Genomic DNA, 15,833 nt, shown 5'->3' with positions numbered 1-15,833 from the left:
AAGTCATGGAAACGTCTTTCCGGTTTAGCCACTTACCATGCCAGAGGGGCCACCCGTGAGAGTCAAAGAGCAAGTTTTCAGTGTCGTCATGGTAACAGTAGTTGGTGTATAGGTCACTGCTGATAATGTGCTGTAAGTGGCTGTCCTGCCAGTGCAGATCGCACGCCTCAATGGCTCGAGTGAACACCGTCCGATGTGGCCTATTCGATGAATCTGTCATTTTCACAAGTTCAGAAAGCTGCATCAGCTTTTACTCATTCATATGTGAATCAGTCATTCACGGTATTCTTGTCTTCTGCCTATTCACCAACCCCAACCGATGGCAGCCTGCCTTGCCCCCCTCTGCACCAAGCAGCCCGCAGATGACATTTCACATCCTATTACTAACCCAATAGCTCAGATGAAGTGTGTGCCATTCACTTTGCATTCAGAGATATCTACAAACCAGCATGGCTGATGCTAACCAGGACTTTGCAGAGGGAACAGCTAGAGATGAAGGACATTCAACAGCACGTACAGAACTCCCCTGAAAACAAGCTAGAAGGTATACAGCACACAGCTACTCAAGCATCCTCAGCTTCTCTCCTACTCAGAGCCAGAGCTGCCAGGATGAGGGACAGATAAACATCACATAAAAAATTTTTAGTTATTCTCTTTGCAAAGTAACATTAACTTCAAGCACTTGTGTAATTTTTCTTGTCATAAACATATACAAATACTGCAACGAAAGTGAGGTACTGAGGCCATGGGACTGACATAATCCTTACTGGACACCTTCCTGTGGCAAAATTGCTCTGTCGACATGGCACTATGTCTATGAACATTGAGATGCCATGTCAGTTACAACTAGCCTGCCTAGGTTGGGCTGAGCATCATGAGATACAGAAAGCAAAACACTTCTGTAGGGAGTTACACGCTGAATGAAATTCTGTCCCTGGCTAGCTGCCAGATTTAAAAATGAACCAAGTCTATTAACTTCAGAAGTAATCTTCCAAGAAAAAGAAGCAAAGAAAAACCCATCTAAGTCCAAATCTGTCACCTCCAAAGCATTTAATTTATCACAGCTGTATGAAATAAGTGTCAAAATACTGAGGGTTTAGACGATTATGAGGGTTTTTTCCCAGGTAAATATGCTGCATCTTCCCCAGTTACTAGCGATTGTTACTGAGCCATATTAGTTTGAAGAGGACTGGACAAGGCTTCTGTCACATTTGATAATCACATTTTAGAGTAGAAAACATGATATCGAGTGAGACCCCTCCTCCAAGACAGCAGTGTTGCCTCTGCACCCCCCACACACCTGGCAATGCAGACTGTACATACAGAGCACATCCCATAGATAGCCGCTTTAGTTTCTCACACACTCAAGTTTAATGCAGTTGCAACAGATCTCTCTTTAAATAGGTATCAAAGGCTTTGTAACTGCAAACAAAATAAAAACCCCAACACCAGAAGGAATACAAGATTATAGTCAAGCAAAGAAACAACAGGCTTTTATGTTACATACTTCAAGGACATCCAATTTTCATGCAACATGTATTTAGAAGCACCAAGTGAAAAGTTAGGTCTTCTAACTGAACACAGATACTTCCTTTGAAAACATTGCAGTCCCAGCACAAAAACCCCCACCTATTTATCCTTTCTGCAAGGACAGCATTAGTCAAAAAAATTTTGGCTGGTCAATCCTCAACAAGTTACTTGTCCCAGGAAAGAATGCTGAATTCTGCAAGGCTAGAGTATACAAGATAGAGGTTATACTATATGTTGCAGTCAGTGCATATGTTTAGGCTCACCTTGGTTAGCATTTGCACCCTGAGGCAAAGCATTGGTTAAATTGGGCAGCTCGTTTCCATGGTTTCCATCTTCCCAGGGACAAACATCCACACTGTTCCATTTTTTCAGCTGTTTTAGCCAACTGGCCTTCTGCTCCAACTTGCAGTGGGGATTTAAGACTATACACATCCACAGAGCACCTGATTTTAAAAAAATTGCTAAATTATGTTTTCTATTAAAAACGCAGCAGCCAATGACTAATTGCAAACTTCTATACTGTAACACTTTTTCTCCCCTCAAAGGCTACACTGCTTGCTTCCCAGCTATGCCTAACACCAGGCAGACTGAATTCCCAACGCAGGATCTTGGAGCTGGCATGGCCCATCTCAAGCATTTGAAAGACGGTACCAAGCCAACCTTCTCAATTAAAAGGCATTAAGAGGTCTTTTGTATTAGAAAATCCAGTGTTCACAATGTATGGCTCAGACAGCAATATCAGTCAAAAGCAAACAAGAATTCACATAAAGTTACAGCAGGAAATTACCCAAGTTTTTCTTCTAATTTTTGTACCAGAAGCGAATGTTGTTTACTATGAACAAGAACTATGTATCTTCCAGCTTCACATTACAGGAACCAAAGAAGTGCATTAGTAAGACATGTATTTTGTAAACATATACTTCCACACTCAGAACCCAGCAGAAGTACTGCTGATTGTGTAACTCATGCCCAAACATATCTGGGTCTCAGAGATCCAGTAAACACTGCTTTTGTGCAGTCTAATAGGAGTAAGATATTTTTACTACAATTACTTCAGTAATTTGGTTACACTAAAAAATTCGTTTTACATTTTCTGTTTACAGAGCTTGAAGGGAAAGCTAATTTGCGCAGACATTTCACACATACCATCACTTTGGAACCTGCTCCCTGAGACTATATAGCAGGGCAGGCACAAAATGCATCAGGGTCTCTAGCAACCATTTTCAAATGGAAAGATTTTTCTCTAAATCAGCTGTTTCTTCATCAGCGTGAACTTTGACAGAACCATGAATACACCTGAAAATACTGTGTAGCAACAGTTCATTTGCTCATTAAGAACGTGCCTTATACACTACAAGAGATTCAGAGAATACACTTAAACTATGCAATCTTCATAACAGGCTGAAAAAAAAAAAAGAATAAAAATGCAGCTGATTCTTCCAGGATAATAAAATTCTCACATTCAAGTATTATTCTGCTAACTGAGAATGCCAAATGGATACCCAGAGCACAGGCCATCGCATTACATTCATTCCTAAAGTAACTCGGCATGTTGGTATGCAACAGCACAGGAACCAGTGGAAACACAGCTTGATCCTTAAGGTTGCAAGTCCCCCCTATACTCAGACCAACATGGAATGGGGAAGTAATATCAAAGAAATCCGAAAACCGCACCAGAATGTGATATGGTACAGTGCAGAACACCAGAGACACGACACTACTGCAGATTATTACTACATAGTAGTTAAATACAGTACAGCAAGTGTTTGGGGTTTGTTTTGTTGAGGTTTTTTTAAAGCGTCTGAAACTTGCCATGGGAGTAAATAAGGCCAATACTATTTTTAAAAAATTCTTTTAAAGTCAAATCATATGACTTTCTTTAGACACACTTGTCAACACACTTCACTCTCCAGAGTTAAATTACAACTGGTTCTTATTATCAAGCATCAATGCATTCAGCACTGCCCAAGACAGAACTACTGTATTTCTTGCAATCTGCATAACAAAACAGAAGACGGGGAATATTGGAAAGTCTTGAAGAATAGTTATGTTAGGCTTGCTTATTTATTTTCAAAATCAAACATCACTTGAGGTCACTAAGACAACACTGTACCTCAGCATCTAACAAAAAAAAAAAGCCAGTATTTTGTAACCAGATTCCCAGTGTTCTCAGACTGAAGCAAAAGCAAAGTGGAATACCTTAACTGCATTTGGTAAGTATTTCAATCATCCATCAAGGCAGAACACACACTAGTGATTACACCATGCCCCTACAAAATGGCCTTTTCTTTTTCCATGTCTCAGAAACACCACTAGAGGTAAAGGAATTCACTTGCCTTCTTCAGAAGCTCCACTATGCATGAGGTAGATCTAAGAGGCAGGAAAGGGAAGAGACATCCCAAAGTATCAAAATCCTTTAAAACTTCTTTGGTTTAAAGAGGGAAACTATGTCAAGCATAACTACATTGTTAGTAGCGATTGTCTCAGAAACCCAGGCTATTTTTATGCAAATGAAGCACAAGGACAAGTGTATTTCTAATAAACCCCACACAAAACACTTAAAATTTCAATAGACCCCAACTGCACCCTGCTCCCAGTGACTTCAGGGCGAGCTGCATGCACGTCTGACATCTCTCCCAGCTTTCACAGCTGCCCCATTCCCTGCAGGAAGAGGAGTGTGAGACAAAACTCCCCCAAGAGAAGAGAAGGGAACAGAAAGAGCCTCGGGCTCAACTCCTGTAGTCCTACAAAGGCTACCATCTGGGAGAAGGATGCATAATGCCAATGACCCCACACTCTTCAGCCTATTTGTGTTTCTAGGTTTTTTGGTTGGGGGGTGGGGGGTGGGGGGGTGGTGTGTGTGTGATTTTTTCTTTTTTTTTTTTCTCCCCCTAGCATGTGTACCTTTGCCTGCATTCATATTTCTTCCTCCTCGTGCTTCCTAAGTGCCTGTCCCCTCCCCTGACATCTGCTCCATTCTGGCTTTTTCAATTCACTGATTCCTGTCCTGCTCCTAGCGCTGAAAAGTCTGAAGAAAATGTTCACTTGTGCCCAGATTTTTACCACATGCCAACTGGAAGGTGCCTGGAGGATATTCTTCCTGTTTCTCTGATACTCTCAGTGGAAGCCCCCCTGAGCTGGCCCTTAAATGTCACCACCAACCTGAAGGCTTACACTGGCCTCAAACAAGAAATTCTCTATTTTCTGCCTAATGGCTCCCATACAGCGAAACTGCTGATCACGCTTACCTCTTACTACAGACAAAACTTCTGGAAAAAATGAAGGACAGCTACTTGTAATTTGTGAGGAATGTATCTAAATCCATTTCCAGCGACTTCAGCTTGGAAACTGCTGTTGGTCTATACTCAAAAGAAGTTCCCAAAGTTAATTCCTGGCATTCTCAAGTTTACCTGTTTGACTAGATTTAATGATGTCACCAATGCCACCTTCAGTATGAACAAATGTCTCATTAAAGGAAAAAAAACCCCAACCCAAACCAATAAAAATCCACAGAGAATGTGTTTGTGTTTACATACTTTGTTTTTCTAACACAGCTTGCTCTCTTCTTCCTGTCTCTCTTTCCTCAGGCACCAGGTATCTTTTCATACTGGTTCTCAGCAGGCTCACACATCTTCCCCTTCCGCAAACTACATGCTACTAACCCAAAAGTAACGTTCTGCTTTGGGTCCCTTGACTGTGACCTACATCCTTCCAATACAAAACTCCTCACAGTACAGTGGCAACATTATCACAACCCAATACACAGAAATTTTTCCCACAGAAGATAACTGGAAAAGAAGACTCACTGCAAGTGTAATTTGGTATTAATTTCACAAGGGAATGAATATTAGAACCATCATATTGCAGTGAGGAATGGCCTATTTTGGTTCAATACTAATCCTCTTGACCTGGAAAAAGCCAGCTTTGCTAAAACACACCTTTGGTTCAGACAGTCCTCCTTTTGAAAATGCACAGTTGTCATACATCTCTAGTGTGCCTCACACCACAAAAAAACATAGGTTACATTACTGCTTTACACAACGCACACCTTCCTCATACGTACAAGGGAACATCGGTACTTGTGTGTTTCTCAGTAGACATGCATACCTTTGAATTCATGGGGCAGAAAGGGTCAGCACGCCTTTACACTGATTAGGATTTAAATACGCAAACTGAAAAACATTAAGAAGTATTCAGTTCACTGTAAAAGTAGATGTTGTAATAATTACACATCCTGTGTATGCATGCATTCATGAAGCCAAAGGAAGTGCAAGGAATGTACACAGACTCTCCTGAGAGATGAAGCATTGCTCAGTTTTCACAAATCCCATTATATTTTACTCTTGCCCCAGTAACCAGGAAGTTGGTGACGGCAACAATTTTAGTGGGGGGCTAGGACACTGATCATGATTGAAGATCCAGCCTACAATTCTTCCAACTGTGATTACAGTCTTCCCAATAAATCTGCTTTTCCTAGAAATATTATGCTACCTTGTCAGGGTTGCTGTGTAGCTAAGCTTGGTTCAGTATTTCCTCATTTACAATACCTGTGTATCAATGGCTGAGACCTGGCCTTTGCTCTGGAATTTTACATTTAATATACTTAAGATCAATCCATTCATTTGCAAAATAAAAATATGGAAGTAACAGATGCACATCTATTGTGACATTTCTTTGCCCTTCCCATTAATGCACATCTCTCTCAAAAACTAAAACCCCATAAGCTACCAGGTTAGTAGCATTTGATCATTTCAAAGAAAATGGAGCCCGGTAGTCAAGATCATTCCCTTTGTGCAACAGACAAATCAGCTTCAGTAATTGCTGTATACTTGCCATGGTGCCCCATTTGAGCATAACCAATTCTATTACAAAACCATCATTTTCCAGCATTGGAAGTACCAGAATAGAAACAATACTAGGAGACAGAACCTATGACCCCTTTAAAGTAGAAGTGTCAGTGAAGAATTTTAAAGTGGTTTATACCTGGACTTTCACTAGGACAGCCACTTGGAAACCTCAAAGGAGGTAGTGCATGGTATTTATTGCTTCTCAACGAGAAGGACAAGTGCCTTCAGAAGGACTGGCAAAGCCACCTCCCTCCTTCAGGCACGGAGAGATCTCCATTAGAACAAAGCATAATCAGAAGTCCCACTGGAGAATGCTCCAATTAAACAGTTGCTTTTATGGAATAGTGAAGATAGGCAAAGCACTTCAGTGCTGTTCTCTCCTCGATAACAACCCCAAGGAAAAGTACCTTCAGCATTCAGCTGGATCCAAGTTGCAATTTTATTTATAAAAAAAATTCCTTAATGCATTCTGGTTTCTCTGTGCAACCTTCAGAAAAAAAAAGGCTTTCTATGGGTGCTGTGTTTCTTGGAGGACAGAATGTTTCATTTTGCTCTAATTCGCTCTATTACTGAATTAAACTTTGATGTATTGGTCTTGACAAGTGCTTCATGCTGATTGCATTGTGTATGATAGTATAATCACTCCCTATGCATTTCACACTAGCGGGCTGATTAATGCAATAGATTACCTGCAGCACTGATGGCAAGAGGGAATCATTGCCCTTCTGCACACTAAACTCTGAATGTGCGTTAGAGGGAGTGGAGGTGTAACCCAGGGACAAAAAAAATTACTAATTTCTTAAGTTTCCCTTTCTCTCTTGCTGCATACTGCTGCTCCAAGGGTTAAAGGCACACGTGTATTTGGCTGAAAGGAAACGGATATTTACATATTGAGATTCTATTCTAAGCTATCATCAACTACGTGCTCTGATCTCTGTGAGTCAAGCAAAGAAAAACTGCTCTTGTCTTCCTATGTTTTCAACTTTTAGCACAAAGGAAAAAGGAACTAACCAAGCACTTCTGTCATTTCACATGCGCCCGTTGTTCTGGGTTATGCCTTTCTGAGTTTGTTTTAAAAACTGCTGCATCTTTGCAGACACTCTGCCATTTGACCAAAGAGTTTCGTATAAGAACAGAAATTTGCCTGAAAGGTGCAATTTACATTATCACAGCCTATCCCTAAGAGAGCACTTAGGATCTGTCACACGTATGTTAAATGCCCCTCTACGCACCTATATAACCCTATAACCGAACCACTGTATCAAGGCACAGGCTATTAGTCTACAAAGCTAGAAGAAACTATAAAGCACCTGCAAATAAGTCTCACTGATGAACTTCCCCAATAATCACAGAACTATTCATTCATTTGTTCACAATCAATCAATTGAAGGTAAAAGCATTGATAATACTAGCACAAATGGTACAAAAATATTTTATGAGTACCTTAATATGATTCTTCACAATTTTGAGTAGTTGCCAATATTTACAGCTAGGTGATGAACACAAAGTATGCTCCTGCCCAAAACAGAAATCAGGCATTTTATCAAATATTTTAACTGGTAACACACTCTCAGCATTCACAGCCTATTTCCAGAAACTCTGACAATTTTCAGAAGAAAAGTTAATGTGACTACTAACTATAGATACACTAACCTACCTCTATTTAAATTTATTGTCAAGATAATTCCTCTCAGTTAATTTTTTAGGAAGATGCAAAACTGGGAAGTTTGATATATTCATCAAACAAAACAAGATATTCATAAAATAAAGGGATGAAAAATACCTCTCATTTTTTTAAAAAGCAGAGCAAGTACAAACACTCCCTTGCATAGTGGGAAGTTCAGAAAAAGGTATGATTGCCACAACTATGCTCACAGAATGTAAATAACCCACTGTAACTGGCCAGAAGAACACATTCTGACTGCCTAGTCTGAATTCTTTCCTACTCTAAAATATCCTGAGTTACTTTCATCTTCCAGTCCAAAAGTGATTGTTGAGTTTTTACAAAAACAGCATACTTCAATTAAGATTTCTAATACAAGAATCGAGCACAGCTCCTGGTTTGTTGATCTACTATCTACTGCCTGGCTACCACAACTCAAAACTCTAACCTTATTTCTAGTTTTCTAGTTAAATTTGCCCAGCTCCAATTACAATTTTCAGCCACCTTTTGTTTGCTTGGCAGAAGTGTCTTCCCTATCCATTTTTTAGTCTATGTAGATATCTTAAATTATAAGAGGATTTCCTTTGTTTTGCTTTGACGGACCCAAGCAGGCTGAGATTCTTGCACCTCTCATTTTAAATTACTCTTCCAATTTTTCAGTTATTTTTCCAGTATGCATTCAAGACAGAAAACTGGAAAATACCACAAGGCTAGATTGCTGGACCATAGTAAAGCTCAGAGAAATCACTGAAGATTCAGTAACTCCTCTCCATAAATCTATTACTTCTCTCTAGCTCCAGTATTTACTAAAAGTGGTATTGGAAAATTAAATGGCAGCTTTATGTTACTGAAGTATTAAAAATAAAGAGTGAGAGAAAGGAAAAAAAATAATGCTAAGTACCAACTTGAGCTCATAGTAAAACTGCCCTTAATCCCAGCAGTCATGATTCCAGTTAGGACCACAGTAAGTTTTGTACCAGCTCCAATATAGAACAATTTTTTAGGACACTTATAAGTAAATCAGTTCAACAGCTTAGGAATAAAAACTTCAAAACTGTTTTAATGTGGGTATTTCAAGAAATTTGGCTCCTGCAGTAAAAGTACTTTCCATCCAACTGAACTAAATGGAAACCCAAACTTTCTGTATGGTATTAAAAATAAGCCTCTCCAGCTATGCTTATTGACTAAAGTTAATTACTTTCACCATTATTCCTCAAATCTGATAAATGCCACAGGAAAGAATACCCTCTTTGAAAATAGCTCCCACTTACTGTCATACTCTGGCCTCATATACCCTCATTTCATACACCATTATGGCACATGGCAGTAATGAAGGAGGAAGGAAATAATCCTCAGGGAAGATGGACAGAACCTGTCCTTGCACAACTGCAGCCTGGCTTCATTCACCAGGGAAATGAAGGTGACAGCAACAACCAAGACACTCCAGGGCCATGACAGCAATTTCTTTAAGTTGTCATCCATAACTCAGGCCTTAGAGCAGCAAAACTGTCTTGTGATGCAAACTCAGAAGTACTGTTAATTTAGTGCCTCCAATAGCACAAATCATTCAAATACACTGACATATATTAACATCTTATTCTGTGAAAAGTAGGTGTAACCTTAAGCGCATGAACTGAAGGCACACATGTTTTATAACTGTATGGCAACTACACCATGGCAGCTAAGACTAAACAAAATGAAAGAAAGAGAAGTATTATCAGTTAAGCAAAGACAGCCTATTGGATGTGATATAGTTGAAGACACAAAGTCCCACAAGGAAAGACCAAGGGAAATGGTGCAAAGCATGGTGCATCCCACCTCCTTTGAAACATAGGTCTTCCTACAGCTTTCACTTCAAGGCCAGAAATGTACTATGTGCAACTGATTAATCTAAACTTAGAAATTTGAAGTTAGCTTTATTTTCTACATGTGCAGGGCATTGGTACTTTCCTTAGCTTTATGACAGAACATAATGCAATTAGAACTTGGGATAGTCAAAAAAAATCATAGAAGTATGGATATAAACTTTGCACTCAAATTTGAAACTTGAGAGCCTTGCTGCACCATTTTTTAAATACCATAACATACAGGAAAAAGTGAATGTTTCTACTGCATGATCCTAAAAAGGGACTGCATGAAGTATGCAGCTCCAGAAAAATGGTATTAGAGCACAAAAACTGTAATGAATGCTTAACTTCAGTGATTCTTTTTCGTGGCAGCCCTGAAGTAGTCATCAAATCAGGCATCAGGAAGGAATTTCTCTAGGGGCATATTGGCAACAACCCTAGCTGCTTTTGTCCTTTTTCCCCCCTCCACTTAAGTACTAAGCAGAGATAATCTGTTTAGAACAGCTGGCATGTCCTATTCACACAAATTTGTCTCTCCAATTACAAAGGGAAGGAATGCCTCAGATAGAAATATAGATGGAGAACAGCTTCATTTAGTTAAGATTAAAAGAATCTAACTTGGTATTTTCTAGAGAGGAATATAAAACTTTTATAAGAAAAATTCAGAGTGGGTTAAAAAAAAAAAAGCATTATTTAACACTCAATCATTAGTTTGCTCATGGCAAAAGGGTAATTAAATCTCTTAATTAATCTATAATGATTCCTTGCCTAAACTCAACATTTAGAATTAAGTTTTAGATGATGAGCAAAGTGTTACTGATAAAAATTTAGGCATGATCCTTCAGGAAATGTACTGCACTATTTCTCTACATGACATGACTTTGTAAAATGATATTTTAGTTTTAAATTTTAACACAAAAATGTTAACACTCTAATCCAGAAAGTGGCCAAAATATCAGCAAGTGTGAACTCAAAGTAGACCATCAGGCTGTTCCAACATTTAAAAAGCAGCCCACAACAGGGCAAAGTGCTAGTGAAAAACTACTAAGACTACTAGAACTGCTAAGGCAAAGACATGTTACTCTACTCAGGAAACACCTTTATGACAACAACCTGTTCAGCATGTGTAACAGAAAGGATTCTAAGGATGTCACCCAGGAAAGCTTTATCCCATGAACAAGGCTCATGGCAATATCATTGAGAGGTTCCTATGCTTAAAAACCTTTAGACAACAACAAGTGGTTGAGGTAAACAGGTGAAGCTGATGCATTAAAATGTGGTGACTACCCAGCTGGAAGTACAGAATACCTTTTAAGTTCTCCTTAACATCGTAAAATAAGATAACCAACAAAAGACCAGGATCAGCATAATGCAAACCCAGAACACATTTGCCAATTTTATGCACTGCCCTGTCTTGCAAGAGCTCTTCGGACACACCCTCTTCCCCACGACACAGCCATCATACTTTTGTTCCACAAGAAACTAATCCTCAACTTGAAAAAAATCAGCTCCGGTCCCCCTTGAACAGTTCTTAAATATAAGAATGGAGGAAATCCACTAGAAATGTTTGTTTTGAAACATGCAAATTATGTGAAGTTTCTTCACCATGAAGGCAAGCAAAAGCATATAAAGATAGTGAAAATGGTAGTTCACAAAAAAAATCTGATCCTGTAATCTACGTGTTGACAAGCTGTTGGGCTCCATCACTCCACCAAGCAGTAGATACTTGTCTTAGATCCTTCTACTTGACTGCTTTCATCAGATTAAGCATCTGGGATTTAATTTAACAGTTTCAGCTTTATTAAGCTGTCACAAGAGCAGCCCCGCTTTGATAACAGTAGCTGCTCCAATTATGGCTTGGTTTAGGGTTGACAAGTATAATGATTCATTCGTGGCACATGAGAAGCAATAAAAGGTTGTTTTGCATTACAGCTTTAAAAATGTGGGCACTTTTTTCATTTAATTTGTCACTTAGCTTTTGCTAAGAGGACATTTAAATTGCAGTAAAAGGCAAATGGGGCTTTTAGTTTAAATGTAATCCCCATATTTAAATGATCTGTAATGGCGCAGTGTTCGAGTGGGAACACTATTGTTTCACACTGGGCCCTGATGGTGACATGTGACATTTGTATTCAGGTCCTGTATTATCCATGTGGCTAAAGGGCTTCCAATTTCATTTCACAGCCAGAAGCCTGCAGAAAACACCAATTAACTTGCAGATCCCATTTGCCGACAAAACTCAGCCTCTTCCTGATGTCTGGCATCTGGCAGTGCTCAACATTTAATTCCAAAGCAGAGGCTCGCAGCCATCATGATCCCTGGGCTGGGGCACAAAATCAAATTTTCCCCCTTTAAGGAAATCTTTTTACTTTTGAACAGAACAAGCAACTTTTACTTAATTTTTCATGGATGAATATTAATGAATACTGCTATAGTAAGATTGCATGGTCCATTTCTTCCCTCTAGACTACAAAGAAGGTTAACTGACCTTTTCTTTAGAACACAGATCTCAGCTCAACAGGCATCAGCAGATACTTACTGTGCATTTCCATATCCTCCCATTTTACCAATGCAATTTAATTTAAAAGGCAAACCAAGGTGCTTCAGATAATTAATCATTCTGATATACTGAAGTCTTCAACCATGGTCATCAAGAGTTAAACACCTAAAGATCAGCATGTGAAATTTATCTACTGAGACACCATTTAAACAGCATCAATGTGAAGAATTCCAACTCCACTCTAAACTCTAGGAAGTGCATTCATGTATTATTGTGGCAAGTTGGAAGTATTTACCAATGCATCACTGAAGTTGCATCTAAATTCTCTTAGTATGAGAAGTATATCAACAAGCCTTACAGCTTTGACCTGTAATCTTGATCTTTCCAATAGTACACCTTTAGAGCTCCATAAGCAACATTTAGCTCAACCCATTCTTTGATATACAACAGGGGAATTTGCTGAGCCTAATTATTATATTCTTCCTCCTGAGAAGGACAACTAGCTAGTTATGTGTAAGGCTTTTTGTTAATTTCAGGCTTTTGAATCATAAATTGCTTATGGAATTAGGACTTTGTATTAGAAAATAGTCAGGTCCATACTTAGATGTGAAGTATTTGTGAGGTGGGGGGGTGTCTTTTTTTTTTTTTTAATCAGCACCTTCAAACATTCAAATCCAATCTGACTTCAGTAGAAGTCAACAATTTACCATAAACTTCAGCAGGAACTCTGATCAGAGCCCACTGTGTCCTTCCAGTACCCTTGCCAATGCTGGGCAGGAAGCATCAGTTAAATTCTAGTGAAAAGGTCAAGTGACCCAGTTAAGGAGCAAAACTGAAGTTATTTAAGTATGCTTAAAAACCTATGCCAAGATTGAACTGACAAAGTGGCCATATGCCTAGCAGTTGGCAGACAGCATACCAGGGCAAGTAAGCAAGCCTTTACTAAGCAGAGTCTGTATTTACATACTTTTTATGCCTAAAATTTGCCATAAGTACTATGTTACATTGCCACCTCCCTGTGAAGTAAATGAGATCATAGATAAAACTTTGTTTTTTTGAAAGACATACATATATGCCACTACCAAATTACTCTGAACAAATACAAAAAGTTAAGTATGTAAAGGCCTGTCTCATTCTCTTCATCGATATTTTAGTTCTCTAACGTCCTAGAAGATGACAAGACAGGAAGCCAACATCATTTTAGAACACAGTGATAACATCACCCCCTTAAACCCAATGTCTGAGTTATCCCTGCCAGTATTGGCACAGGGCCATCCGGCCAGGGCCATCCTGCTCTTCCTTCTGCAGCTTGCTATTGTAATTCTGGACTCCCTTAAAATCTCCTTCAACTTTTGCACATTCGCTTTTTTTTTTTTTTTTTTTTTGAGATGTACATTTCACCTGGAAAAAGGTACCTGTTTAATTTGAATGAAACTCAAGGCAAAATCCTAGCAGAAACATGGTAGCAGTTTGTAACTTTCACACAAGGTAGGAGTCAGGCTGGAGAGATTAATCCAATTAACAGCCATTTTGAGGGAACTTGCTAAGCACCAGTGGAAGGAATTCTACTGGTGTGGGGAAGAAACGGGACAGTTTAGCAACATAAACATAAGCTGGAGCTGGAAGAACCAAGTTCTACCCTTAGCCTACTGCATACCTGAAGTGATTGAAATGTATTTGCAACTGAAACCATAGTACACAATCAACATACTTTGATAATGTTAGAGGCAGCAGAGCAGTTCTGGACTGAAACAACAGGGTCTGCCTCAGATTGCAAATACAGCAGCTGAGGTAGTGGTGAGGCTGGAGGCCGCTCTGCAGCTTTTTGGGAGTGGCACGTATAATTCTGATTAAACAGAGGTGAACTAATCAATTCAATTAATCTAAAATATTGCCTATTCAATGCTGCAGGCAGAGAGGTTCCACCTCCTCTACCTTCAGACAGGTGCTGCCAAGAAAATGATGTTAACATGAAACTGATGAAACAAGAAGAGGAGCCACTAAGAAAATTTAACAAAACCTTTTATGTTTATTGGCAGTATGTGGTAAGACTGCTACAGGTAACAGATGGAGAACACATTTCTGCCTCTCCCACCACCTACCAGCTCAACCCACATAAGCAATGAAGCATGAGACCCTCCAGTTTTCAGTATGGTGGGATACAATTTTGCTGCATACATGTCCAGGCAAGCCCTGCTTGGCAAAAACTGTTATTCCCCAACAAGCTAAGGCATCATAAAAATGACACACTAGAAGGGTTGTTACACTTGAAGACAAGAAGTTGTATCTACAGTCTTTCTGACAGAGCTTTACCTGCTCTGATATTGAGTCTTTCCACCACAGAGGTCTATAATGTCAACCAGGTAGCTAGTGCTTTATTAGCCTAATGCTTCATTTAGAGTGAACATAATTCATGCTGAACAGGTTATATCCAGTCTTAGCCCCACCAGTCAACATGCAATCAATCATGGTCATCTTTAACAGTGGAAAACTTAAGTTTAGGGTTTGATACTTCCTTTCTAAATGAAGCATGTTATTCTTGCTTGGATTTAATTTCATTTAGCTTGGTTTTGGAACGTTAAAATGTATCAAGAGCATTATGGTCTTTGGTTCTCTTCTCTGCAGTGTTTACATAATGTCCCATAGGGCATCATCTGTAAAGTTTTTTGTTTGTTTGTTATTTAATATTTATTTAATTCTATGTTCCAAGCAATACTGACCAGAACTCATCTCAAGACAGACTCCTTTAAGTCTAGACTTGAAGTGTCATTCCAGACTGAGTGAGAGCACAGGTAACTACTCCAAGTTCCGTGAACCACAAGTTGATTCCTTTTAGGCTGTGTATCTTCAGCTTGCTTTGAGAAAGCCTCCAAGACAGCATCCAAAACCCTACTACAGCTAATATATACATATTAATCCCTCCACTTACACACTCTGTGAATTATCTTTTAGAGAAACAAATTAGATTTACCACTGTATTTTAAATAATTCAGGTTGTCTTTTATCACTGCTACCTTCTACACACTTACACACCAACTGGCTTTTGTTCCAGTACCTTATACCTAGGAAAGGAATGCTTGTGGTTACTTAATGTTCTTTGCACTCACCTACCCACCTTTAAAATATTGGTGACATTTACATTCAAGTTGTTTTGAATTACCCCGCCTTACCACAGATCCCTATAGATTTTGAGAACTTCTGAAGCAGTAGTTCAAAACTAGATTAGCAAATTTCTGGAGCACTTCAGAGCAAGTGCCCTCAGACCCTACCAGTTTACATATACCTTTCCCATTTCAGCCTGTGTTCCTCTCTCCATTGTACAACTAAGTCATGTATCTGGTCGCAGCTGACCTTTCCCGTAAAGCAGTGTTAATTGTTTTAGCCTTCTGTTATTTGATCTCCTTTCCTGCTCAGTAATGGACTTCTACTTGCCTTTGTTGCTATCT

At 39.2% G+C, this 15,833-nt stretch overlaps 1 protein-coding gene across 3 annotated transcripts in view; it reads right to left on the bottom strand.

The window, feature by feature from the left end:
- The window catches only part of ZSWIM6 (zinc finger SWIM-type containing 6), a 112,612-nt gene that overhangs the window by 22,229 nt on the left and 74,550 nt on the right, over nt 1–15,833 (bottom strand). For 2 of the 3 annotated variants that reach the window (XM_069776836.1, XM_069776839.1), the window contains exons 5-6: nt 1,794–1,973; nt 37–213 (exon numbers count right to left, since the gene is read on the bottom strand). In XM_069776836.1, the coding sequence (XP_069632937.1) occupies nt 37–213; nt 1,794–1,973 (357 nt within the window). The remainder of the gene's footprint in view (nt 1–36; nt 214–1,793; nt 1,974–15,833) is intronic. The other variant, XM_069776838.1, reaches the window with a different exon arrangement.

Source organism: Haliaeetus albicilla, chromosome Z (genome assembly GCF_947461875.1).
Source record: "Haliaeetus albicilla chromosome Z, bHalAlb1.1, whole genome shotgun sequence".
In the NCBI taxonomy this organism is placed as follows: domain Eukaryota; kingdom Metazoa; phylum Chordata; class Aves; order Accipitriformes; family Accipitridae; genus Haliaeetus; species Haliaeetus albicilla.
The sequence above is the reverse complement of the archived record's forward strand: the minus strand, read 5'-3'. Positions and strand labels throughout refer to the sequence as shown.